Source organism: Filobasidium floriforme, assembly GCF_021052385.1.
Source record: "Filobasidium floriforme strain CBS 6241 chromosome Unknown HD553scaffold_1, whole genome shotgun sequence".
NCBI classification, from domain to species: domain Eukaryota; kingdom Fungi; phylum Basidiomycota; class Tremellomycetes; order Filobasidiales; family Filobasidiaceae; genus Filobasidium; species Filobasidium floriforme.
Window position 1 is genome coordinate 2,052,217 of NW_025763622.1, and position 22,900 is coordinate 2,075,116.

At 52.6% G+C, this 22,900-nt stretch overlaps 9 protein-coding genes across 9 annotated transcripts; 6 read left to right on the plus strand and 3 right to left on the minus strand.

The window, feature by feature from the left end:
- Positions 1 to 505: 505 nt before the first annotated feature.
- On the plus strand, positions 506 to 1,914 carry HD553DRAFT_347351 (uncharacterized protein; the record flags this gene model as incomplete). The annotated part of the gene is made up of 6 exons (XM_046183295.1): positions 506 to 621; positions 690 to 912; positions 987 to 1,357; positions 1,435 to 1,496; positions 1,560 to 1,807; positions 1,868 to 1,914. Exons 1-6 carry the CDS (start codon positions 556 to 558, stop codon positions 1,912 to 1,914), a joined length of 1,017 nt encoding a protein of 338 aa, XP_046040541.1. The 5' UTR covers positions 506 to 555.
- A 449-nt stretch (positions 1,915 to 2,363) lies between these two features.
- On the plus strand, positions 2,364 to 3,120 carry HD553DRAFT_338617 (uncharacterized protein; the record flags this gene model as incomplete). Its single annotated transcript, XM_046182359.1, has 3 exons — positions 2,364 to 2,423; positions 2,491 to 2,716; positions 2,777 to 3,120. The coding sequence occupies 3 exons, from the start codon at positions 2,364 to 2,366 to the stop codon at positions 3,118 to 3,120; spliced, it is 630 nt and encodes a 209-aa protein (XP_046040542.1).
- Positions 3,121 to 3,452: 332 nt separating this feature from the next.
- HD553DRAFT_20003 (uncharacterized protein) lies at positions 3,453 to 6,458 on the minus strand. Its single transcript, XM_046177091.1, has 7 exons — positions 5,691 to 6,458; positions 5,414 to 5,595; positions 4,780 to 5,329; positions 4,619 to 4,704; positions 4,185 to 4,550; positions 4,018 to 4,116; positions 3,453 to 3,953 (listed from the first exon to the last, which is right to left on the minus strand). The coding sequence occupies exons 1-7, from the start codon at positions 6,354 to 6,356 to the stop codon at positions 3,701 to 3,703; spliced, it is 2,202 nt and encodes a 733-aa protein (XP_046040543.1). The 5' UTR covers positions 6,357 to 6,458; the 3' UTR covers positions 3,453 to 3,700.
- Positions 6,459 to 6,510: 52 nt separating this feature from the next.
- Positions 6,511 to 8,707, plus strand: HD553DRAFT_303687 (ubiquitin-related domain-containing protein). Its single transcript, XM_046178905.1, has 9 exons — positions 6,511 to 6,528; positions 6,616 to 6,799; positions 6,912 to 6,928; positions 7,081 to 7,093; positions 7,394 to 7,404; positions 7,558 to 7,602; positions 8,173 to 8,216; positions 8,298 to 8,389; positions 8,470 to 8,707. Exons 2-9 carry the CDS (start codon positions 6,733 to 6,735, stop codon positions 8,484 to 8,486), a joined length of 306 nt encoding a protein of 101 aa, XP_046040544.1. The 5' UTR covers positions 6,511 to 6,528; positions 6,616 to 6,732; the 3' UTR covers positions 8,487 to 8,707.
- A 78-nt stretch (positions 8,708 to 8,785) lies between these two features.
- Positions 8,786 to 9,850, plus strand: HD553DRAFT_279649 (40S ribosomal protein S20). Its single transcript, XM_046178091.1, has 4 exons — positions 8,786 to 9,093; positions 9,187 to 9,286; positions 9,372 to 9,471; positions 9,570 to 9,850. The coding sequence occupies exons 1-4, from the start codon at positions 8,988 to 8,990 to the stop codon at positions 9,621 to 9,623; spliced, it is 360 nt and encodes a 119-aa protein (XP_046040545.1). The 5' UTR covers positions 8,786 to 8,987; the 3' UTR covers positions 9,624 to 9,850.
- Positions 9,851 to 11,063: 1,213 nt separating this feature from the next.
- HD553DRAFT_291335 (AMP binding protein) lies at positions 11,064 to 13,543 on the minus strand (the record flags this gene model as incomplete). The annotated part of the gene is made up of 8 exons (XM_046178367.1): positions 11,064 to 11,298; positions 11,364 to 11,422; positions 11,488 to 11,687; positions 11,768 to 11,814; positions 11,881 to 12,486; positions 12,550 to 12,568; positions 12,667 to 12,793; positions 12,884 to 13,543. 8 exons carry the CDS (start codon positions 13,541 to 13,543, stop codon positions 11,190 to 11,192), a joined length of 1,827 nt encoding a protein of 608 aa, XP_046040546.1. The 3' UTR covers positions 11,064 to 11,189.
- A 400-nt stretch (positions 13,544 to 13,943) lies between these two features.
- Positions 13,944 to 15,673, plus strand: HD553DRAFT_354798 (Spo7-like protein-domain-containing protein). Its single transcript, XM_046183805.1, has 3 exons — positions 13,944 to 14,200; positions 14,311 to 14,378; positions 14,500 to 15,673. The coding sequence occupies exons 1-3, from the start codon at positions 14,011 to 14,013 to the stop codon at positions 15,622 to 15,624; spliced, it is 1,383 nt and encodes a 460-aa protein (XP_046040547.1). The 5' UTR covers positions 13,944 to 14,010; the 3' UTR covers positions 15,625 to 15,673.
- Positions 15,674 to 16,370: 697 nt separating this feature from the next.
- Positions 16,371 to 18,329, plus strand: HD553DRAFT_303701 (arsenic resistance protein ArsH). Its single transcript, XM_046178906.1, has 5 exons — positions 16,371 to 16,866; positions 16,976 to 17,196; positions 17,295 to 17,362; positions 17,457 to 17,543; positions 17,635 to 18,329. The coding sequence occupies exons 1-5, from the start codon at positions 16,472 to 16,474 to the stop codon at positions 17,923 to 17,925; spliced, it is 1,062 nt and encodes a 353-aa protein (XP_046040548.1). The 5' UTR covers positions 16,371 to 16,471; the 3' UTR covers positions 17,926 to 18,329.
- HD553DRAFT_20274 (putative MSF transporter) lies at positions 18,255 to 20,904 on the minus strand. Its single transcript, XM_046177108.1, has 11 exons — positions 20,605 to 20,904; positions 20,513 to 20,534; positions 20,388 to 20,405; positions 20,305 to 20,317; positions 19,822 to 20,245; positions 19,581 to 19,746; positions 19,351 to 19,495; positions 19,184 to 19,289; positions 18,966 to 19,120; positions 18,793 to 18,901; positions 18,255 to 18,729 (listed from the first exon to the last, which is right to left on the minus strand). Exons 1-11 carry the CDS (start codon positions 20,755 to 20,757, stop codon positions 18,577 to 18,579), a joined length of 1,464 nt encoding a protein of 487 aa, XP_046040549.1. The 5' UTR covers positions 20,758 to 20,904; the 3' UTR covers positions 18,255 to 18,576.
- Positions 20,905 to 22,900: the final 1,996 nt, after the last annotated feature.

A 22,900-nucleotide genomic window follows, 5' to 3' on the forward strand; every position in this document is an offset into this window, starting at 1 on the left:
CTCCGTTTGGTCGAATTCAGGTTTATCGAACCATCTCAACGCGTCTCAGACGCCTTTGTCGAGCAGAGCGTAGGACAGTGCAGACACATAGTTGAGAAGGAGAATTGGCCTGTATGGCCGTTACTTTATCACTATAGGAACGCGCCCCATCGATATGAATATCCATCTTACGCTCTACCAGATACCAGTCTTGAATCAACGGAAAGAGAAACGTCGATTGTCAATCGCGGTCGAGACATATGTGCCAGCCAAATGCGCAGATCCGCTTGTTGCAGTCGCTGATAGAGCGGCTTGGCACAAACTGCCTCATTGTTCTTTGATCACTGAGTAGCCATTTGCCACGTAGTTTTCTTCGGAAGGTTACCATCTGTAAATCCGTGGCGATGTTCCTTTTGTTTCGAGCTTCGCGCGCAACAAGGTTGAGCAGGGAAAATACATATATAAACCTAGATGCATTAGCGGTTGCAGGCGAAAAGGTCAAGAAGCAAGCAAACGCAAGCGAACATCTCGATTGTACATCTTGTGGACAGCAAGATCGTTCCTACACTACACAAAATGGTTAAACAGGAGGACAATACCTCATTTCGCTTGCTATTGGTGGTTGATATGGATTGCTGGCAGGTCCGTGTCTCAGGGGTCTAATCAGCGAAATACATCAATCACTGACATCACCTTCTATGACCACATAGGCGGGACAACTCAATATTAAAAACGCTATCAAAGCGCTTGATGCAGTCTTGCGACAGGTCTATCATATCCTCGGGAAGACAGGTACAGAGGTCGACAGGCGCTGCATCATCGTCAAATCGACGGGAAACAAGGAAGAGGTTGACGAACTGCTGGAGCGTTTCGAAGGTCTTCAATTGGTCGGACCCGGTCGAGCAGTCAGCGATACAGAACTTGCTCTGCTCGGTGAGCTTGCAAATTATTTACCAGCTATTACACTTTCCTTCTTATAAGTGATTCTTTTGACTTTCATCTAACAGTCGCCAGTAAGAGTCAAGTACTCGCCAGCCACAGGATCGTTGCAATCGTCGCGGCGGACCACAAAATCGACGTTGACGCCCTCGTCTATCGTCGGATCGGTAGTCTCTTGAACTTCGCTGCTGGCCACTCTCTAACCTGGACCCAGAAACAAGGCAGAGAGACCGTCGAAGTCTCTCTAAATTCGATCAAAAAGATTGGAGACTTTTGCGCTTCTTCGGAGCCGCTTATTCGAGAGAACAATGTATCCGAGGTCGCCATCCAGGATCCTTCGGCTATTAACAACGTATTGCTAGGAGAGAGCAACAACATGCAAGCTCCTCCAAAGTCACCGTGTCATGTGCCGGCTACCGCTGAGAAGCTGCCCAAAGATGTAAGCTTTGTGGCAACCTTCGATCGGCAGATGAAAATTGATGTCAGTAAGGGTCGCTACGTTTCCTGCGATCGTAGACTCCTCGCACGTATGAGGAGAATTTGATCTTCTGCCTAGAAGATGAAGGACACAACGCTAAGTGAGTTATGGCGCGTTGGAGCGCACAGAGTAAATACAATGCTGAAACGCCGCGCCGATTCAGTATCCTGGACTTCATCCCGTTGATCAAGTCCATACGACTCGCCGGAATCAGTTCGGGACGCAAGAAAAAGCCTCTCCGAAGCCAAGTAGGACAGGAACTCAGAGCGATCTCTACTTGGCCAATCGGAAAAGAAGGTTACACGACGTTCCGAAGCTACGCAGAGGCAGCAGAGGTGGTCGGTCTAGTGCTAGGAGATACTTACACCGGCACGATCGGCTCCACAGGCGAACTCGAGAAGATCTTGGATAGTAAGTGTTCTGAGTCGCTCTCATCCTGATCGTTCCAGTATCTGATTGCTGCGACCCTAGTCAATCCTTCGGAGAACTACACCCGTGGATGGCCCAACATTCACTGAGGGTGATGTCATTCGTACCGACAGTCGATATAGACCGCTCGGAGATAAAGTGCGCTCCGGAGAAGAAGGAAACGCTTTTGTCCCCGTATCTTCATGTGTCCGTTCCGTCCTCGACCGCAAAGGTGCTGTATCAAGTTGGAAAGACTATATACGTAGGGGAGATCCCCAAGCTATCTATGCCAATCACCTGCTTCATCGATAGTGAACAGTCAACTCGTCCACGTTGCAGAGGATGACGCCACCTGGTCGCGGGCGCTATTGTGGCGATGGTGCGAGAAGCGGACAAAGCTGATTCAACCGCTGCAAAGATTAATGCTGATGCGATCACCTGCACATATAAAGTGATCAGATCACCTCCCGATGAACAAGTGACGATTGCATGCAAGTGTGGCTGATCCTCTTGCTGATAGTCATTTTCAACGCACGCTTTCGAACACTCGACACTGAGGATGAGCGGGCAAGACTCGCCTCATCTGATTCTGGTGATTTGGGACGATGGTGGTGGGGAGGTCAGTACATACTGTAGGACGCGAATTCGTACAAATCAAGTCTGACCTACTCTTTCGATGGTCCTAGGTGAAAAACACCAGTCCAGGATGGGAGGCAAGAGAAGTTAAAGCGATCAAGCGTCAAGTCGAGCATAGCTTGTCACTGCCCGATCTGGAAATGGGCCACATCGATATCATGCTCAATTCGGAGACGGTAGTTGCGGAGTATTTCCGTTACATGGAGCCTTTTACCAATGTACGAGTGTTGTCCTGGAGAACTTTACTACCAGGATATTTACTACCTGTCTTCCAGGGTGAGCCCCGTTCAAGAGCGCGTCGAGTCAATTGACATCCACTGAGCTGCTTTGACGCAGAAACGGTCAAACACAGATCCTCTAGCGGACGACAGGTCATCGCATGCATACTGTCGTACTTACCGCTTGAAGATCAGCACCCTTCAACCTACGAAGCCTTGAAGTCGAACCCAGACATCCACTCTATCCACTTTTGGCATAAAAAGCATGCTTGGACACGCCAATCGTTCAACCTACAAGATTCGCAAATCGGTCTCAGAACTTCTGCGTCTCAAAGACTCCATACACCGAGCTCGCATGGCGATGCAGTTGAGACACCCGAGTCAGTCAAGGTTGCTTCGACGAGCACTGTTGTGGCGGAGAATGATGATTGGACCGCTGAGGGAGAACTGCGCAAGAGGTAAATACACCGAAAAAAAGAACGAGCCAGATTCAGATCTAAACGTTCTAGGGGCTTTCCTCGCAGATGGAAAGTGTTTGTACCGCTGATTGAGACAATCAACCTGTTGAACAAGTCCCAAGGGACTCCATCTCACTGGCAGATTTCAATTGAGGACACGATCCTACGTAGATATTCGTGGCCGATTGGAGGGTACAAATCAGTTACAGACTATATCGAGGCAGCCGCGAAAGAGGGCTTAGTCGATGTCGTCGATCATTGGCATCCTATTCAGCTGTCGCCGGGACGTCGCTTGGAAACGATCTTCAATGGTAGACATACAGCTCTTTCTTTCAGAACTCGAGTGATCGTGCTGACATCCATTTGCGATTGCAGTGAAACCTGACGAGACGGGCCACTATACTCAAGGATGGCCGCAAGTAAACCGCCTCTGTGGCCGTGAAGGAGTAGCGTCTGGAACCAACCTTCCAATCGCCTAGCCTTTAGTGACAGACGTCTCGTCGACCTCGGGATTCGATGTGATAATGCGAGATGTAAACATGAGCGCGAGCGTCTGACCTGATATACAATGGACTCAAAATCATCTACACAAAAGTAAACTTGCTCTCATCATCCGTGATCATGCGCTTGGCATTTTCCGTCCCCACAATCCGCTCGAGTTTCAAGTAATCAAACTTCGAATAGGCCACCCGGCTCGTCACCTCAGCTTCGTCGATATCGATCGTCTGCTTGCCCGTGGCCGAGGGCAAGAAGGGCGAGGCCATGAACTCGGCGTAGAAATCGGCATGTTCGGGTAGGGCGTAGAAGACGATGGTCTTGGCTCCTCTCAGTCGGTACCTACAGCGGTGTCAAGTTTAGCATAACGCCTTTGAACGTTTGATCATTCAGTGAATCGACTCACCTTCGGTAGAAGTGGAATCGCTCGGTAATGACCAAGAACGATTTCTTCCCCTTGAAGAACCCGGTCCTCGCAGCCGAGATCTCCTGGTTAGACGAGTATCTACCCCAAGCGCAATCTCATCAGCAAGTCACTCCACTCCATCAACCCCACTCTATGACTGCACTCACTCGGAAATGGCGGCAAACGAGATCTTGTCCATCTTTCGCATATGACCCGTCACCCGTACGAAGTCGAAGTACGAAGGGACGACGATCAACGTGTTCGAGCTGGACACTGCCGATTTCATTAACGCCGGTAATGTCGTCTCGGTGAACAGCTTGAACCTGATCTCCAGCTCTTCCAAGGCGTCTTCCCCGCGAAGACGGGTGAAGACTTGTTTGACCCCCTTGCGGACGTGCCCGAGGACGCCGTCAAAGTCTGTGCGTTCTACACGGATCTTGCCCTGGACGTTGAGGAGCGATTTGTTGAAGAGAGATCGGAACTCCGGGGTATCGTACCGCGAGATGAGGATGGATTGGCGGAGGAATTTGGCTCTGCGCGATGAACGATAGCGAGATCAGTTGCGCTGGACATGATGTTATGCATAACGAGTCTTGCTCACTGGTTGTCGAGGTACCACGGCTTGACACGGGAGAAATCACATCCGTGCGGATTGTTCGGGATCTTGTTCATGTTCTGGAAGACGAACTACAGAATTCCCATGGAAAACCCATTGTCAGCTCGCCCGTCTTCGTCCATCACTACCAGCGCGATCCGACTCACCTGCACATGCTCCCAATTCTGCATAGCCATCACATCCAGCCCGTCCGCCACGACGACCTCGATACTACTCAGACTATCCACCCCGCCCTCTTTATCACTCGCCATCCTCAAAGCCAACGGCGAAGCCACGATAATATCACACCCGATCAATTTATCCTCCCCACAAGGAGGAAGGACGACCCTCCATGCTTTCCTGGTAAACTTGATCCCGAACCTGAAGTTGTCGTCCGAGTTACCTGAAAAGGTCTTGACGTGGTCCCTAGGGTAACTCTTCCCTTTCTCCCCGTCCAACAACGGGTCTTCCACCCCCTCTGGCAGAGAGAATGAAGAGACGAACGGACGGAGGTTTTCGATCTGGTTTTCTTTCGGGGCGAGGGGGAAGAGGTGGTCGACGAGGTAGTGTAGGGCCCAGGAACGGAAGGGGAGGAGGAGGAGGACCTTGGGTCGGGTGAATGATTGGTCACGCGGGTCGAAAGAGGCGGGGAGGGGGGTCGAGTTGGATTGAGCGTGGGCGAGTTTTTCGTTGTTACGGATGATCTTTCGACGGGACCTGCGAGGCGAACAAGAGGGCGAGCATCAGCTTTTGATCCCATAGCCTCCTCATTCTCCACCAATTCCACAGCTCGACACTCACTTCAGAACATGATTCACAGCATGTAACATTGCCGCCCCCCTAACGCCCTCAATATCCTCGTCCCTCTCCATTCCATGCAAGTACATATCCTTGTACCCACCCATCGTTCGGAGCGCAGCGTTCTCTAGGTCGGTCGGGTTTGGGGAGTTGGATTTGTAGGTAGGGAGGAGAGAGGGAGTTATCTGCAAGATGAAACGGTATTCGAAATGAATCAGAACCACAATCCACTGGAAGAAACCTTCAAAACACTGGACAGCTTCCGGATCCTGATACTCACTCTGCTACTCCCCGAACTCTCTCCCTCTACATCCTCGGCGAAACCTTTCGGCAGACACTCGACGACCCTCCCTAACCCGCCCAAGACTCTCCGTCGGCTCGTCCATTCGTGCGCCTCGGCAGCTTCCCGCGTAGGTTCGGTGAGGATAGGAGGGTTGATCGAGAAGTGGGATGTGAATGCGTCTGATGTTGATGACGTGGTCGTAGTGGATTTGGAGGTGGTCGTTTCGGCCTCGTCGGAGGAAGAGTCGGATTCGGGCTCCAAGGCGAATGCGGAGGTAGATGCTTCGGCAGAAGCTGAAGCGGTAGGAGCCTCGGCGTCGACCTCGACAGCCTTTTCAGACTTTTTGTTCTTCTTGCTCTTCTTCCCGGACTTGCTGGCTTCACCGTCCTTGATCGTGCTCCCGCTAGGCCCGATCACACCCCCAAAGATGACCCCCTTCTTCTTCTTCTTTGGTGGTTCCCCATCAGCTCCTCTTGAAGACGAAGACGAGCTTCCGTTCGCTTCGATAGTTGAAGGTTGAGGAGGTTGTTGGGGCGTAAGACTGGTCTCACGGGACAAGGTCGGGGAAGATCGATGGCCGCCTGGGACGTCCAGGTCGAAAGGGCGCTTGATGGCCGAGACGTTGAGGAGGGTGAGGAGTTTGAGTTGAACAGCGGATGACATGATAGAATAGCTTCGATATGTGGCAAGAATGCAAATAAGGAGGCTATCGATACTTGTCGAGACAGACTAGAACTGCAGCAGATTAGACCAACTAGACCTGCTTGCAGCTCGTATCCTCTGACTTTGTCGTTTCGAAAATCCCAAAGTATCAGTTGTTTACTTTTTCGCCACGAGGGAAGTATTATTAGATCGACACGTCATGTCATCTTCGGTGGAACATATAACTTATCAAAATAATCTCTCACCTTCTAACTCGAGAAGCTCGATTCATGCTCGATCATCTTCTTCTACATCGTCGTCGTTCTCTATCGCCACCTACCTCAAGCCACCGCAGTACACGTCTCAAGAATAATCTAGTAAAGCAACTCATATCAAAATGTCCGAGGAGAACAACGAAGCGCCCCCTACCGCTCCTCCCGCCGGCGAGGTCAAGCCCGAGCAGCGTGAGTCGAGCCTGAGGGTTGAGTCACCCCTCGTCGCCTTGGTGCAACTGGGGATAATGCATTCGGGAAGGATGGCAGCTGATCTGGAGGATGCTTTATTGTTGGACAACAGAGTCTATGAACATCAAGGTACATCCTCTATCTAGCTCTGCAGCTGTTCGGAAGCGAGAAGCTCTGGATAAGAAGATGCTGCTGGGAGGGACGCAAGATTGCTGACGTTCTCCCTCGATCTGCTCTTCTCACCACTGTTGGATGGCCCGGTGTCATAATGCGGACTATAGGTCACTTCGACCGGTACGTGCTTTATCCTCATCTCCGTGATCATCCTCAAAATCTTGCGTATGCAAGGTGATTCGGCACAAACTGACATCTGCTCAACGTCTTTTTGTTTTCTTTCCACCGCTTCCATCTATCAACCTCGACGCCAATGATCGAAATTCTGACTGGAATGCATCGTCTCAATCCATATCACTTGCTATGATTTACGATCACGACCGCAATCTTCAATATCGCGAACATGATCACGCTCACGCTTTCGATCACAACATCACCTACAAACCTATCTTCTCCGACCACAATACGATAACGAAACAGACGGTAACGAGGTGAGTTCCACTCTCTTCCTTCATCCCCATCATTCCTACTCGAAATGGAGAACCGCATGGCTGACCTTTACAACCTTGACCTTCTTGCTCTTCTTGCTCTTCATCTTTCTTTTTATTTATTTTTCCTCTATACTTACCTTTGCCACGAAAAAGGTCTTCTTCAAGATCAAGCGTACGACCAGGTTGAACAAGCTCAAGGTGAGGATCAGGATTCTTCTTTTTAGGACGGCTTGAGGGTCGGGGTCGACACGTGGTCTCGTCTGGAGAATTTCGGGTTATGGTCACGAAATTCGAACGTTCTTGAGGCTGAGGCAGAGAGGGGGATCTTGATGAGGGCGCCGGAGAATCGGTGGAGAGGTAGCTTACCTACATCCCGCCGGACCACCGCGTCAGCCTTCGCGGCGATAGGCGAGATCGAATGGGGTTTCACAACGTGCACAAGTCTAGATGTCTCAGGGGAATGAGAGCAACGGGAATCCTTGGCTTGGTACGGCTCGATTTGACGAGACTGTGAGGAATAAAGACAGCCACCGGAGCGGCATTTGCTCTCCACGTCGGGAAGCTGGAGTCGAGGATTCCAAGGCGGAAGTCTGCCTAGCAAGTACGCAGGAAATTAAACGAGAAGCGATAAAACAGCGGGTTCTGGATTGGTACGACACGATTCGAGCTAGTAGTGACAACGGATCCGAGTCGAACGGGGTTTCTGATAGCAGAGCAATAACTCAGTCCAAGCCGTACTGACTACCTGTCCTGTTCTTCGGCATGAAGAACGCCTATGCCGAGCGAGTCGGAAAGAACGTTGCTGCCATCCGGTAAGCACGGTGCTCTCTCCTTTGACCAGCAGTCATCATCAGGATCCTGACAGTCAGGCATTTGATCGATTCGACGCGCAGATTCTTCTACGACGGAAACAGGGTGAACGACGACGACACCCCGGACAGCTTGGATCTCGAGGAGGGAGACTCGATCGAGGTCGCTTTGGAGCGTAAGTCGCGGTTGTTGATGTCGTACAACTCGGTCAACGTGGGGGCTGACAGCTGATCTGGATTGGATGGGTTCTCACAGAGGTCGGAGGTTGTTAATTCGGGAGGCGTCGAACGGGGAATGGGGTGTTCGACGGTTTACAGGTCGCAGGCAAGCGAGGTCAACTCTTCTTGCTTCGTCCGCTTCGGTCGAGCTCGTGCGGCACTTCTGTTTCCCTATCGGTAGCGAACTTGTCATGGGTTATTTCGAAAGTCGTCTGTATAAATTTGGCGTGTGTAATCTTGGTTGGGGTGACAAGATCGATGGCCTCTTTCTGAAACACTTCATTCTTCGCGCGAAAGATGTCAGCTTGGATATTCTGCGCTTCCTTCTTCGCGCTTTCTCACGCGCAATGACTCCCAAACTTTTCCGTCGAGTTCTCCCTTCCTCGCGCGACCTCACCGGAACCCTGTCTATATCGACATCGATCTTGTAACCCGTTCACGATCACAGCTCTCGCACGCTTGTCCTTCCTCTTCTCTCTCACCAAAAGTCTTTGCAAACAGTCACCGCTGTCGCCTTTCCCACAACCGCAACAAGTCGCTATCACTGCAAACAAAATGGCCACCAAGGAGGATTACGAGAAGACCGGTGCTACCGCTGGTGCCAAGGTCCACAAGATCAGGATCACCTTGACTTCCAGGAACGTCAAGAACCTCGAGAAGTGTGGGTATCAGCTTGATCGATGAGAGGGGTCAGTTTGGTGGATCAGGAGGCTGATGGGATTGAATGTCTGGGTGACTTGTTTGGGTGGGATAGTCTCGACCGACCTCGTCAACAGGGCCAAGGACAAGGACCTCCGAGTCAAGGGACCCGTCAGGTTGCCTACCAAGCACTTGAAGATCACCACCAGGAAGTCGTGAGTACCGTCTTCCCCCTAACTTCACCTCGTTGCTCTTTACAACGGCTGACCCCGCCATCGATTTCTTGTTCGCGTAACGCAGTCCCTGTGGTGAGGGTTCCAAGACCTGGGACCGATTCGAGATGAGGATCCACAAGCGTCTCATCGACTTGCACACCACCGCCGAGGTCGTCAAGCAGATCGTACGTCATTCCCTTCCTCCCCTTTTCGTCTCCTCAAACGTCGATCTCTTTCTGGACATTCGCTAACCTTCTGCTTGCCTCCCTCTCGCGTCGAACAGACTTCGATCCAGCTCGAGACCGGTGTCGAGGTCGAGGTCACCCTCGCCGAGTAAACTTGTCGACGTTGACATTGGAGCCTTTCCGTATCTGGTTCCCTTGATTGGATCAACTGGATATACATGCGGGAAGGTCTAGAAGTTGCATTTACGTTGGATCGGGAGAGGACTGATGAAGAGGGGTCTTGTGGGGATCGAGGAGGATCGGGTTGGATGAAGCATTGGGGTTCTCTAGCTCCGGATGTAATTTCGAGTTGATCCGATACGATCTTTATACCTCTCGAGTTTCCGCTTACGAGTTTGCTGTATCACGTCAAACGGCCAGCGCAAGTATTAAAGGACGACGTGATGTCGATCACTTAATCTTTGAGCCACACCGCGATTTCGCAGATGGGGTCGAAGCCCACCCTGATCCCGCCCCTCCTCCTACAGATGACCAAATTGAAGTGATCAAGGCACACCTTAGACTCAAAAACAGGATCCGAAACAGCATACTCATTGGCGCCCGTGGTTTCAGCGCAAATCCACCCTACATGTACGGCCACACTCGGACGGAACGTGCACCTAGCAAATTGCTCACAAAGTGTTCCGTACGTGCGTACATGTGACCTCGATGCGATCAGCGGACGACCGGACCGGGTGTTTGACGACAACTCACCGTGCGACCACCAAGCCTTTGCGCTGTACGAGTTAATTTACCCTCGTCTTGGTGGACCCGATGTCATCGAAGTGAGTGCTCAATACCGGGACGCAGATTAGGGTCCCCCAGCGGCACAGCCGGTGGGGCGGGCTAGGCAGGTGGGACTGTGAGATGCTCAAATGGGGGGCACTTCCAGCCGAAACATACATTTTTCTTTTGCGCTTTGGCAGCTGGTACCTTGTAGCTGAAGAACCAATCGAGCTATGAAGTGTCGACTGTAATCGACTTGGAGGAGACCAAACTCTTGCCTGCACTTGACGTGGATGATGCTGGCCCCGGTGTCCGACTTGGATGCAGATGAAACAGCGGGATTAACAGGATTTGTGTTCATGGGAAGTGCGAGAGCGACGAGAGAGGATTCAGAATCAAGGTCTGGACGTATCCTCCAGCCCACCTCATGGCCCCGTCTTCGACAGATAAGAGTTGATCAGGAAAGCGGAAAAGTTTCGGTCTGATCGCACTTCATGCAGCTTAGCCCATAATTACGCACCGGTAGGACTTGTGATGGCAACGAAACTGAACCACACACCGGTTTCAATCCTTAGCTCTATGCGGAATCGACCTCACAAGTCTCTCTTCCATGATCGACCATCGCAGCAAAGAGAATTTTGACTCGGTGTTGGTGTTGGGGCAATCGCTCGGACACGCTGCGAGTGATATGCACCTGAAGCTCTCAATCGCCGTGGCTCCCGGTTATGAACCCGAATGAGAGAAGGCCTGATCGAAGACCACCCTTTGGCCCCCTACCGGTAAGACCCCGGAGGGCTGATGCAGTGCGCGGCAACGAAGGCTCCGGGGCGACTTGGAAACATTTTGATACTAATGCATAGTTTGGTACAACCTTGTAAGAACTCAGACTGGCGAAACGTGAAGCGCCTATTCTCCTATCCTATAGTACCCCGTGACGTGATGAGGGTATGAGCCTACATCTTGGCAAGCTTTTGTTCGGTCGAATTGTAAGCGTTCGACTTGTCCTGTCCGTCGACCTTGGCTTGCTCTCGGAGCTGTCGTCTGAGGATCTTGCCGGCGGGACTGTAGCGTATATTGGTCGAATCAGCTCGAGGCGCCTATCGCAAAGGTGTTCGCGTGAAGCTTACCTCTTGGGGATCGCCTCGATGAAGACGACACCTCCTCGCAGACGCTTATGATTCGCCACCTGATCAAAGTCAGAATCAGTTTCCCGGCCGCATATGGTTCTTTGTAACAAACACAGACGCTCACCTGCCCGGCGACCCATTTCACGATCTCCTCCTCCAACCGCTTCCTAGCGGCCCCATCTTGCCACTTGGCCAGTCCGCCCTGCGGTACTACGTAAGCTCGGGGCAACTCGGTGGCCTGTTCCTCGGACATGATCCCGATCACACCGACGTCGTCGACCTTGGGGTGAGTGAGCAGGAGTGCTTCTAGGTCGGCGGGAGGAACTGCCAGTGAAGAAAAGCCATATGGATTGATTATTAGATCTATCAGGACCGAAAGGTCATAGCATCTAGACGAGGCTCACCTTGGAACCCCTTGTATTTGATCAGCTCCTTTAGCCTATCGACGATGCTGTTAATGAGGATATATATCAGCTCGGGCCGGCCAACTAGATTCCAGATTATCTCGCCTACGCACAAGAAGGACCCGTCCTGATCGACCTCGGCGATATCCCCTGTCCTATACCAACCCCCTTCCAAAAACGTCCCCTTGGTCGCCTCGGGGTTGTTCCAGTACCCCTTCATGACCGTCGTACCCCTCAGACAAAACTCTCCCGCCTGACTCCGTTTGGACGGCCTGTCAAAGTCGATGGGGATGGCGTTCCCGTCAATATCGACCAGTTTGGCTTCTGTGCCGGGGATGAGCTGTCCGGCAGATCCGATCTTGGTCAAGCCGTGTTCGACCTTGGTAGCCATACACGGGGCCGTGGTCTCGGTGAGTCCGTAACCCTGGACGATCATCAGGTCCGGGTTCCCTGGACCCTTCTTGCCTCCCTTTCGGAGCCGGGCGAGGGCTTTCCTCGTGAGTCCCTCGCCGAGGGGTGCGGCTCCGCTCATCAAGCTTCGTAGGGAGGAGAGGTCGTAATCGTCCACCATGGGCAGGTTGGCGAGGATGACCAGGATAGGGGGCACAATCAAGGCCCAGGTGATTCGGTACTTTTCGACGGTTTGAAGGAAGAGGACGGGTTCGAACTTGGGCAGTGTGACGCAGGGGATCTTGACAACCAGGGGGAAGCAAACAAGGCTGCGAAGGTGACGAGTAAGGTCAGGATTTCGATTTCGGATCTCGTGTAGCTTGGAAACTCACTTGACCATCCCGTAGATATCTACCTCGCCACGCCCAGTCCAAACACATAAGATCAAATTAGCAAAACAACTTCCCACTCTGTTTCGACCCGAAACACCTCTTCTAATCGACACTCACGGAACATGGGCAAGACCCCGATCACCTTGTCGACCCCCGGTTCGAGCTTCATCAACAGCGTCATAGCCTTGACGGATACGTGCGAGAGGTTCCGGTGGGTCGTCTCTACGCCCTTGGGGGCGGCGGTCTGGTAGAGCATAGCGACAGGTTGAGATCGACGTTAAAAATTGAGCAAACGGGACACGAAAAAAAGGCAAGAAAGAGAAAGAAAACTGACCGTCCCGCTGCTATAACAAAGCACGGCCGTCTCGTCATCGCCGCTCTCTTCTGGCAATGCATCCCCATCCCAATCTTTGACCTCGGACTCGTCCACATAGAGATCCTCAAACGACTTGATCCCGCCGCTCTCTTTGGGTACCTCTTTCTTGGGTACGGTATAGAACACCTTGATCTCCCTGACCCAACCTGCCTCGGCGGATTCACCAGAGAGGATCTTCAAGGCTTCTTTCGCCGTCGGCCAGAGCGCCGGGTGGACGAACAAGATCGAAGGTTTCCCATCCCGTAACTGATGGCAGAGTTCTTTGGGGGTATAAGAAGCGTTCGCCAGGCTCGCTATGGTCAGGGAAGATTGGAGTGCGAAGAAGAGGAGCGGGTAGTGGATCGAGTTGGGGGAGAAGACGAGGGCGAGACGTTTCTTTCCCTTTCCCTTGGGAGAAGAAGGCGAGGGCGAGGAGGAGAGGTTCTTGATACCAGCACCTAGGCGGAGAGCGTTCGTACGGAATTGTTGGCGGGTGTAAGAGACGCCCGTGTCTGCTGCGACAAAGGCGTGGTCGGATGGGCGGTCGAGGTTCCGGGGGAGGAAAAAGTGGAAGAGGGAGGTGGTGCGTGGGGGGAGAGGGGGGGTGGGGTAGGAGGAGGTGAGGATGGTCTGGGTCATTGTGAGGTCGTGGTTGCTCCTGCTTGGAGTGGTTCGTAGAATGTGACAAGAGTGCGATGTTGTATGACTATTGCATGTATCATATGTTCTTGTTGGATGATGTCGAATAGGGGTAGAGTAGAGGTCCTGGACAACCTGAAGAGAGAGTAACCGGCATCTCTCGGCCGATGATGACCTCCCCGGTTAATGGGCTGAGAAGGGGTTGCCGGAGAACATCACGTGATTGACAGTATACGTCATAGACAGTTTGTTTACGTGATTTTGGGGAATTTACATCCGGATGAGTGAGCTTTAGCTTCCGGGGAGCGTCCAAGGCGGTATGGGGGTTCCCTGTTAAACTCGACAACTTCAAGCTGAAGCAGCTATATTATTATGAGTACATCTCTAGTCTAGCTGGTCTATTCGCATTATCGTTTTTAGCATCAGCTCTTCATATCTGCCTGAGAGTGGAGCGTTCATACACTATCATGCCACGCCCACCAATACGTTATCGCCCATCGTCGTCGATGACGTCCGAACGACCGGCACACCTCCCCCATCCGTCGGCCCCGTTCCATCCTTTGGCGGATACGACGACGTACAAGGACTTGTTGCTCTTTGAAGAGAGGTTGAAGATGAACGCGCAGATGCTGAATAGGAGGCGGAGGAGGTATGAAGGTTAGTCATGCTTCTGGAGCTTGTTGTGCGGATATGAGCGTTGTTGAACAGAGCGAAAGGGGGGTTCGGGCTGACTTGGTCTGCTATTATCGGGTGTTGGAAACTGTTAGCTTTTTTGGTCACGCTCGTCATCTCGATCGTCTTCCTCGCCCATCGAGCAATGTTCAAACCGAGCGAAGTAAGCTTCAGATTCTGGCACAATTCCGCTCCTCCTTACTGTACATGAAACGACACGAGCTTACACCTCTGTCATCCGCCCTTCCACCCTGATATTCCCGCCCAACTCCAAAACCCCGCAGCTCCACCTAGTCCGATACCTAACAAAAGGCCTCCTAGCAGTAGCCCTCGTCACCCTAGTCCTCTTCTTCGCATCAGGGATGTACCAAGAACGGATAGCCTACGCGAACAAGTACGTGCCGCATGCGAATAGGGCGTTGAGGGGGATCAATATGCACTTGAATATGAGGAGGGGGTATGGCTATGGGTATGCGGGGCTTGGGAACGGGAAGGGAATCGCGGGGAGGTTGAGGGGGTGGGTGGGGAGAGGGAGGAGGTCGGGGGAGTTGGGGACGGAGGGGGAGAAGGAGAGGTTGGTCGGTGGGAATGGGGTGGGGGTGGGGACGAGAACGAACTCTTCGACAATACCACCATCCACAAACACAACAACCACCATCTCACCAAAACCGCCTTCAACCTCCTCTTCCACATCATCATCCAGCTCGGTCATCCCACCCATCCCCCCGACCCAGAATCCACGAGGAGAACTCATCTTCTCTTCCCGCATCCCACCCCATTTCAAAGAGGGCTACGAACGATACCGAGCAGCGTTCGAGAGGAGACGGGGGGAAAAGATACGGGAAGAGAGGTGGAGGAGGAGTTGGTTCTTTGTCAGGTGGTTCTTGGAGATGCCCGAGGGGCTGGCGAGCGGGAGTGGGAAGTTGGGTGCGGGAACCGTTGCGGGTGTGGTGCAGGGACAAGGGAGGAAGGGAGGGTCGTTGGGCGTACGGATGGATGGAGGAGGACAACAACGTAGTCGGAGTCATTCTCCCGCTATCAATTCCACCGCCTCCACCGTTTCTTCTTCCGCTTCCAACGCCAACTCCACGATGACGACGATGAACAACAAGGAAGGTGTACGACCGGGAGGACCAAAGAGGGTCGGTTCGGAACCTCTTGCCAGTAGGTCTGCGAACGGAGTCAGGACGGAAGTCTCGGACGAGGAAAAGGCTGGGATTCACGACGATGATGAGAAGGCGGCGACGACGGCTAGGATGAACAGGGATCGGTCGGAGAGTTATACGTTTATACTCGGCAAGGGCGAGGCGGACAAGCATACGATGACGTCGGGTCGGGGTGGTGGTGGAGCAGGGATAGGGACGGGGCAGAGGGAGGTGATGGCAAGGTTGGACGAGGAGAAGCAGTAGAAGGGCGTCGTGTTGAGTATAGAATTTGTATCTAAAGGATTAATCGAGGTCATGGTGAATCATTATTGCCTTGACCAGTTGTAAGGGTGGCTTGCTTTTACAGCCGGACGAAGGAGAATTTCAGGATCGACTCGAGGTTCCGTGTCGCGACTTGATGAATAAACATAAAATTGCCTATCACGACCTTGCCGATAACCAGCACCTCTTCAGCCCTAAGCCCTGACCGAACATCTAGTCCCACTTCGTGGTCGTTAGGGTGGCTGAACCCGGCCGCAAGAAGAACCATTTCGAGCCTCACGCCGAGCCTGATCTGGATGTGCAAGAAGTCTCAGCAAAGATCGATGTAGCCGCAGCATATCCCTACAACCTCGAATTCGATTACATGAAGTGCGCTGCCATGATGGGAACTGGTTTCTTGGGTCGAACGGCTTGACTGGGTCATAGGGAGAAATGCAATGGAGGTCTGGAAGATACACAGGCGGGCCTGATGCGTGGCATCCTCAATAACGTATTCGCTATGGGCCTACGAGGAGCGAGGAGCTCGATGGGACGGACAGGTGGCAAGTGGGGAATATTTGCCAAGCCCGGGTCGGGGGGTTTCTCGAGATGAAACGTGCATGGCATGGGGTGTAGGTCATATACGATCGGAGGATTCCGTGAGGGCCACGCGGGGAAGCACCTTTGAGTACTTATTATTAGTGTAATTCCGTCAGACACTTGCTACTACAAAGCTACATCGCCGGATGACCTTCGACATCGGGGGTGCTATAGTAGTAGTATCAGAGATATCTAGACTCTTCTGTACCGAACACACTGTGTAGACTCTAGACTGTGACCCTGCGAGGACATGCTCGGAAGATCGATCGCTAGCAGGACGATCACAAGACAAGCAACCGTCATCATCCCGTGTCCGACTTTCCGCACGTTACCGACGCTGTTGCAACTTCGACCTCGACCATCTCGGTCCTTGCAACGACAGCCACCCGCTCAACGATCCATCATGTCCGCCAGCCTCAATAACGACAAAGAATACCTGGCTATCTCGCAGGACGAGACTGTTTATCAGCCGTTCTTGCTCAGCCCGATCCCGGGAGCGGAAAAGACGCCTGATGGGGAACTGGCGGTCGATAAGGATGACTGGGTACAGGGACTCGAGCTGGATCACGTCAAGGGGATGGTCAAAAGCGTTCCGGAGGGCAGAAGGGTGAAGATCTTGATCTTGTATGGGAGCTTGAGAGAACGGTGAGTTGGAATTCTTATGTCAAGGCGATATCACACCTCGGCACCCGACCTTGCCTACAATCGTACTGATCGACTCGATCCCCCCGTTGTTTACGACTATCTCGTACAGCTCCTTCTCCCGATTGATGGCCTACGAAGCAGCCCGGATCCTACATACCATCGGCTGCCAAGTCAGGATTTACGATCCTCTCGGTTTACCTGTAAAGGACGATACGCAGCACGACCACCCAAAAGTACAGGAACTGAGACAGTTGAGCGAATGGAGCGATGGGCAGTTTTGGTGTTCGCCGGAACAGCATGGGAATGTGACGGCGGTGTTCAAGAATCAGAGTGAGTATCGACGCTTGCTTCCGCTCAGCAGGGGTTGTGAAAGTGGCGCTTGGCTGATTTGATGATCGTTCATGGGCTGTCTTGCTCGTGGTTGATAGTCGACTGGATCCCGCTCTCTGTGGGATCCGTACGACCAACACAGGGCAGGACCGTCGGGCTATGTCAGGCAAGTCGGCTTCATGTTGCTTGCAGGCTCGACTACCTTGTCGACACATCCTTGTGGTAACATTGGCTAATGACCTCGGTCTACGTCCTCGCAGATCAACGGTGGATCGCAGAGTTTCAACACGTTGTCGTTTTTACGGAATCTGGGAAGGTGGATGAGGATGTTTGTCATTCCGAACCAGGTGAGACCCGGACCGTCTTGCCTACATATTTACCTCCCTCTCCCCGAAAATCCTCTGATCGCTAATCATCGAACCTTTGCCAACCTCGCAGTCCTCCCTACCACTAGCTTGGAAATGTTTCACCCCGGCCGGCCGCCTCCTCCCCTCTTCAAACCGGGACCGCCTGGTAGACGTCTGCGAAGAACTCGTCAAGTTTACCGTCCTCCTCCTCCCGCACTTCCAGGTCTTGGGTGATCGGTATAGCGAGCGAGAAGAGAAGCGCGTGAAAGGGAGGTTGTTGACGCAGGCGGAGAAGGAAAAGGAGAAGGATGCGTCGTTGGCAGCGTCCAAAGACAGGGAGAGGTTGAAGGATCTGCACAAGGCGCATGATGGGAGCAAGTGAGAGGACATTGCATTGTGTAGAGGTGCTTAGACGTCGGGGTGGTGTATCGAGTAGATGCCCGCCTGTGAAGCTATTCGGTCGGTTTGGGCTCATTGGGCACAGAACTTGGCGGGAGATCTCAAGGCCCACCCGTAGTGCCCGCGCTGTCTAACAATCAACAAACAGATTCCACAATAAAAGGTTGGGACCGTGCATCTTGAATTGAAGCGCCTGTCGCACCAGAATTCCATGCGGAAAACGAGTTCAATGAAGGTTTCGCGCAGGGAAAGAAAATCCTAAACAGCGGGATCCTCGCCTGTGAACGGGCACGGTGCGCCCTCGCCATCCTTATGCGGGTTGAAATTGGTGCAAGGTAGCTTGTATGAAGTCATTTCAGCTCGAGAGATTATGACGATGTCAGCCGCTGACCGTTCCGCTGCTCTGCCCCGATCGGCGTCCCGACTTGTCAGCTGCGAGTACAGCCTGGACAGCCCAGCTGATCGAACAACGCTTACCTCGCTGGGAGCCCGCTTGTCGACGTAGAGGAAAGCATGGCTGTGTATGATCATGACAGTCGACCTAATGGGTGAGATCTCGGATATTCGGACTTTGCCTTTAAGTCCATGCGGAATGAAACCTGACAAACTTTCTCGCGAGTTCGATCGATCGAAATCATGATTTTAATAAAGCTTGTATCTCGCTCGTCGCTCTACTTCGAGCTCGCAATACAGCTCCGTAACGGACTAGCAGGAAAGGTACAGCTGCCAAGATTGTGGCGAACGCTGCTACTATCGAACCAGCTTGGGGAGGACCTAGCGCTTGGTACTGGAAGAGACACCGTCATGACTATCAGTGGACGCATTTCGCATGATCTCTCACAAAACGCACCAATCGGCGGGCGAATAAAGGGAAGACTGCGCCGAGTACATTGCGGACGAACGATTGCGAGGCGTTGGCGCTGCTCGAAAAATGTTCGTAAGCGTCGGAGAGGTATGAGCTGTCGTAAAGAGGCATCTTATATCAGCACGGAAAATAAGCGACTCTACGTGTACTGAGCTCACTAGACACCGAGGTAGATTGAGAAAGTGCCTGCGTTGACGATCACCAAGGCTATGCCGGGGACGATCCAGTGTATTGATGGTCGAGCGGTCCAGGCGTAGAACCAGAGTCCGGCTGCTAACATCACTCCGCCTACGCACGGATGATGTAGTCGGGCCTAGAACGGGAGAGAAAAGGTGAGATCCACGGTTTGCATTTGAGGTGGAACGTAATCGCTTGCCTCGGGTGCCGCCTTGGCAGGACTTGCACGATGACTCGCTCGAGAGTATATATGATCCTGATGTAGACTCGCAACAGAAGCAAGGCAACCTCCGATTGCCACAGGACTGTCATGGCACGAGTTTGGAGGTCAATCAACCTTCTTCGCTCGCGCTACTTGCTACTCACATGAGGAAGAGGGAACATTCCGAGACGGAAAACCCATAGGAACCGAACACGACAAAAACGCTGCTGGCGAACAGGAAGATGACGCCCCAAGCGAATCCAACCCAGAGTGAGAGGGCTATGACGATGGGTTCGGTGGTAAGGTAGACTGATCAGTCAATTCAAACCGTTGTCCACTTAGCACGCGTCGAGATTCGTATGTACAGATGTATGTACACGAGGCAATTACGCACCGAAAGGTCGGGTGATCGAAACGGAGATCGCATCCAGTAGATGTCGCCATCGTTTCGAGATCGCATGAGATTCGTCGTCAAACTCGACCGGTGGCAAGCTGGGTCTTGTTTCCTTAGCTACGCTCAAGTACCAAGCCAATCCGACGGCTGACGCTATCCCTTGATACTGGTAGACAAGATCGACAGATGGCAGGTTCTTAGCTGGAGCATTCTAAAGTAGGATCCGCTTGACGGCACTCACCCCCCAGACCCATCGGTAATCCGTCTTCTCGGCAATATGGGCGGCTATTGCCGGTCCCACCCCTTGTCCGATGAATATGCTCAAGGTGAAAGCGTTCATCGCTCGTCCTCGAGTCTTCGAGCCGTACATATCTACCAAGGTCCCCGCGATCATGCTGCTAGCCACGCTCCCAAAGACCCCGATGAGGAGTCGGCTGATGACGAACCCCGCGTAGGACCTTGTCAAAGTTTGGGGAATGAAGAGTAGGGTATAGAGAGACATGGAGATTCCGAACGTCTTGACCCGGCCGAGAAGCTCGCTGAGCGGGTTGAGGGCCATAGGCGCGAAGGCGATACCGAGCATGAGACCTGTGTTTGACAGAAGGTATTGAGTACCGGATACACTGAAGTAGGCAGTTCCTGCTTCTTGGGTAGGTCCTATTGAGCTAGCGACAGGATTCATTGTAAGCATTTGTGGGATAGCAGTATCGGACGGACAGCTTACACGGCGTTGATGGCTGGACATTTCCAGTGGAGCATGGTCGTCAGGATCGATGGATACGGATGTTGGTCGGCGCCCGATCTCACCTGAGAGACATGCTATGACTAGCAACGGGGCCGTTTGGTTCAGCTTCGTCTTGAGCGGCCTATGGCTCTCGATATGCCTTCAGTGCTCGGCGTGCTAGTCCTCACAAAGCGCGAGCGCGACTCACCAAGCCTGTGGCCGAACGAAGCCTGTTGCAGGCTGATGATCAACGACATTAGTGACTGATCCATTCTTGCGCGATTAGACGAGTATGCTTACCGTACTCAGCCCAGACCCGTGCTGAGTCGCATAGCTTGGATACGTCGGCGTTTGTAAGCCGTCTTTGACCTCGGTTTCGGCTTCTAGAGGAAGGTCAGAACCCATCCCTACCGCTACTGTGATTCGGTTCTGCGAATCACCATATCCTGCCATTCCTGAGCGTCCTAGGACCCGTTCTCTGTGTGCTCGGGGTCATAGCGTTGTCTTTATGTCTATATCGTTCGATCGAGATCAAGATCGGGTCTCCGAGTCAAAATCGAACCCCCTATCTCTCTATTTTCGGGCTTCGGTCCGGGCGAGACTGCGCCGGCGACAGATTAGCTTCCGAAAGAAAGCGATGCGGCGTTCATCGAATGATTCTGAAACGAGAGCGAGGCAGAGGTAGCGTGGGGTAGACCTCTCGTGGTTGTGATCTCTGAATGTCGCCAATTCGGACTATTGTCACCTCTTGTTCAGTCTTGCATCCATTCGCTGGCCGGGATACTACTTCATGGGGCAGGTGGTCCCAGCCTTTCGGTAGAGTCCGATCTGCTGTTCCAAAAAGCAACAACGATTACCTAGAAAGTTTGTCTCGCACAGCATTGATCAGCGCATATTTATGCGAAAGTGACGGAGCATGATACACCAGAGAATCGATGTCGATGTTTTCGATAGTCTGGTCGCACTCTATGAATGCCATGCTTACGATATTAGGAGGTAGCAGCCGCGGCATCTTCGTCTCGCCCTTGAACGCTGCATCACATTCTGACGCTTTGGCTATTTTCGGGGAGCTGGATACTCCGAAGTGCGGACTGTGTCAGCGGAGGGTACTACCCGAGCATGTCTGTTTCCAACAGGCTGGACGACGATTTCGACAGATCTGGGCCCGGTGAGCGGATAGCAAAAATAGGGTGTTTGCTGAGATTTCAATATGTATATATATACACACAAGTTGCTTTCGACGTAAATACTCGGGCTCTCTCCGTGGCTACGATGGAACTCGCTCAGCTCGGTCCCATCAACGTCAACGTCGACGTCCCGTCCTCGTCCCACATCTCTGAGCCCTCCTCTCCCGCCAACTTTGAAGAGCAGAAAGCAGAACTGCTAGCAAGACTTGAAGTATTCGAGACCAGCTTTCTGTTGCGCAGAAAGACACTGCCAATGTCGAAGATCTGTTCAGACTTTGCGCGCGGGCTCTTGACGCCATCGAGGACGCCCTGAACGGCAAAGGAGTTGTGAGTACAACAATTCAATAGACTTCTATTACTTCATAACTGATCATAGGATCAGACCCAACCGACAGTATGAAAATACCAGCATGCCATCATGACATAACCAAGCTCATATCAATCGTTGATATCGTAACAGGATCACCGTATTGCAGATCAATTCGGGTTGCCCCCCATCGACTTTGCTCTCGACCGACCAGTTCGACCGCCCACCGACAACAACCAAGACCGTCATCTTTGCAGTCCTTTAAGTAAGCGATGTTCGTTTCACCGTTCTCCTCATCGAAAGCGAAATAGGCCCTAGTCTTGGGAACAGCCGAGTAGAGATCGCAGTTGTGAGGGTTACCTCACTTCTCCTGCCAGCTTACGGCTTGACAATCCGCAGAGAAACATCTTTATTCATCCAGCCGCCAGCGATCGTTCGGTGAGATTGACCAGACTGACCTTTGTGGCTGTTACACTGCTCGACGCAGTCAGACAAGCTGGTGGAGTTGTGATTGGTGAGCTATCGATCGATGTCCAGTCAAGTTGGCTTCTTATCGTATCAGGTGATGTGGCATGTGGAGATTACCTTGGAAGCCCCTCTGTGTTGGCCGTTCAAGTCGTAAGAAAAGTCCGAGTCGACGTTGCGGTACCGCGCATGGGTAGTGAATAGGCCTGCAGGGACTCGAATGCTGAAGCGTCCGAACACGGCTGTTTGACACGATTGCTGGGCATCACCACGATGAGGGCTGTACTGGTTAAGACGGTGATAGCTGGGGCCAACATCGGGTTGATAGCCTGCGTCTAGGCCCGAGGTTAGCTTGCTTGTGTGTTTAGGAGTATCTCTCCTATTCTCGTGACGACAAGCATTATTCCGACCGCAACGAGAGTGATTGCTATCGGTTTCGATCTTTCCAGCGCTCTAGCATTACAAATGTTGCTTTCAGCAGGGAAACCGTCAGGCTCCTTTGATAGAGCACCCCACTCGACTGCTTATGATTCTCTTACCGATTTGTGGACCTTGGAGGAGCTGAGAGGATCGTTACGGGGCTTTGACAGGTGACATGATACGGGTACAGCTGGACAGTGTTTGATCTGCAGCTCGA

Excerpts from the sequence above, each read along its gene's own strand:
- HD553DRAFT_20003 (XM_046177091.1), bottom strand. The coding sequence starts at position 6,356 with ATGTCATCCGCTGTTCAACTCAAACTCCTCACCCTCCTCAACGTCTCG. Across the intron at positions 4,705-4,779 it reads AGAATTGGGAGCATGTGCAG|TTCGTCTTCCAGAACATGAA; the intron begins GTGAGTCGGATC and ends GGAATTCTGTAG. Across the intron at positions 4,117-4,184 it reads TCGTTTGCCGCCATTTCCGA|ATACTCGTCTAACCAGGAGA; the intron begins GTGAGTGCAGTC and ends CGCTTGGGGTAG.
- HD553DRAFT_303687 (XM_046178905.1), top strand. The coding sequence starts at position 6,733 with ATGTCCGAGGAGAACAACGAAGCGCCCCCTACCGCTCCTCCCGCCGGC. Across the intron at positions 7,603-8,172 it reads CCAGGTTGAACAAGCTCAAG|AACGCCTATGCCGAGCGAGT; the intron begins GTGAGGATCAGG and ends TTCGGCATGAAG. Across the intron at positions 8,217-8,297 it reads AAGAACGTTGCTGCCATCCG|ATTCTTCTACGACGGAAACA; the intron begins GTAAGCACGGTG and ends TTCGACGCGCAG.
- HD553DRAFT_279649 (XM_046178091.1), top strand. The coding sequence starts at position 8,988 with ATGGCCACCAAGGAGGATTACGAGAAGACCGGTGCTACCGCTGGTGCC. Across the intron at positions 9,094-9,186 it reads CGTCAAGAACCTCGAGAAGT|TCTCGACCGACCTCGTCAAC; the intron begins GTGGGTATCAGC and ends TGGGTGGGATAG. Across the intron at positions 9,287-9,371 it reads AAGATCACCACCAGGAAGTC|TCCCTGTGGTGAGGGTTCCA; the intron begins GTGAGTACCGTC and ends CGCGTAACGCAG.
- HD553DRAFT_354798 (XM_046183805.1), top strand. The coding sequence starts at position 14,011 with ATGCCACGCCCACCAATACGTTATCGCCCATCGTCGTCGATGACGTCC. Across the intron at positions 14,201-14,310 it reads GAGGCGGAGGAGGTATGAAG|CTTTTTTGGTCACGCTCGTC; the intron begins GTTAGTCATGCT and ends GGAAACTGTTAG. Across the intron at positions 14,379-14,499 it reads CAATGTTCAAACCGAGCGAA|CTCCACCTAGTCCGATACCT; the intron begins GTAAGCTTCAGA and ends AAAACCCCGCAG.
- HD553DRAFT_303701 (XM_046178906.1), top strand. The coding sequence starts at position 16,472 with ATGCTCGGAAGATCGATCGCTAGCAGGACGATCACAAGACAAGCAACC. Across the intron at positions 16,867-16,975 it reads TATGGGAGCTTGAGAGAACG|CTCCTTCTCCCGATTGATGG; the intron begins GTGAGTTGGAAT and ends TATCTCGTACAG. Across the intron at positions 17,197-17,294 it reads GGCGGTGTTCAAGAATCAGA|TCGACTGGATCCCGCTCTCT; the intron begins GTGAGTATCGAC and ends CGTGGTTGATAG.
- HD553DRAFT_20274 (XM_046177108.1), bottom strand. The coding sequence starts at position 20,757 with ATGGCAGGATATGGTGATTCGCAGAACCGAATCACAGTAGCGGTAGGG. Across the intron at positions 19,496-19,580 it reads TTCGATCACCCGACCTTTCG|TCTACCTTACCACCGAACCC; the intron begins GTGCGTAATTGC and ends TTGACTGATCAG. Across the intron at positions 19,290-19,350 it reads GAATGTTCCCTCTTCCTCAT|TCCTGTGGCAATCGGAGGTT; the intron begins GTGAGTAGCAAG and ends GTGCCATGACAG.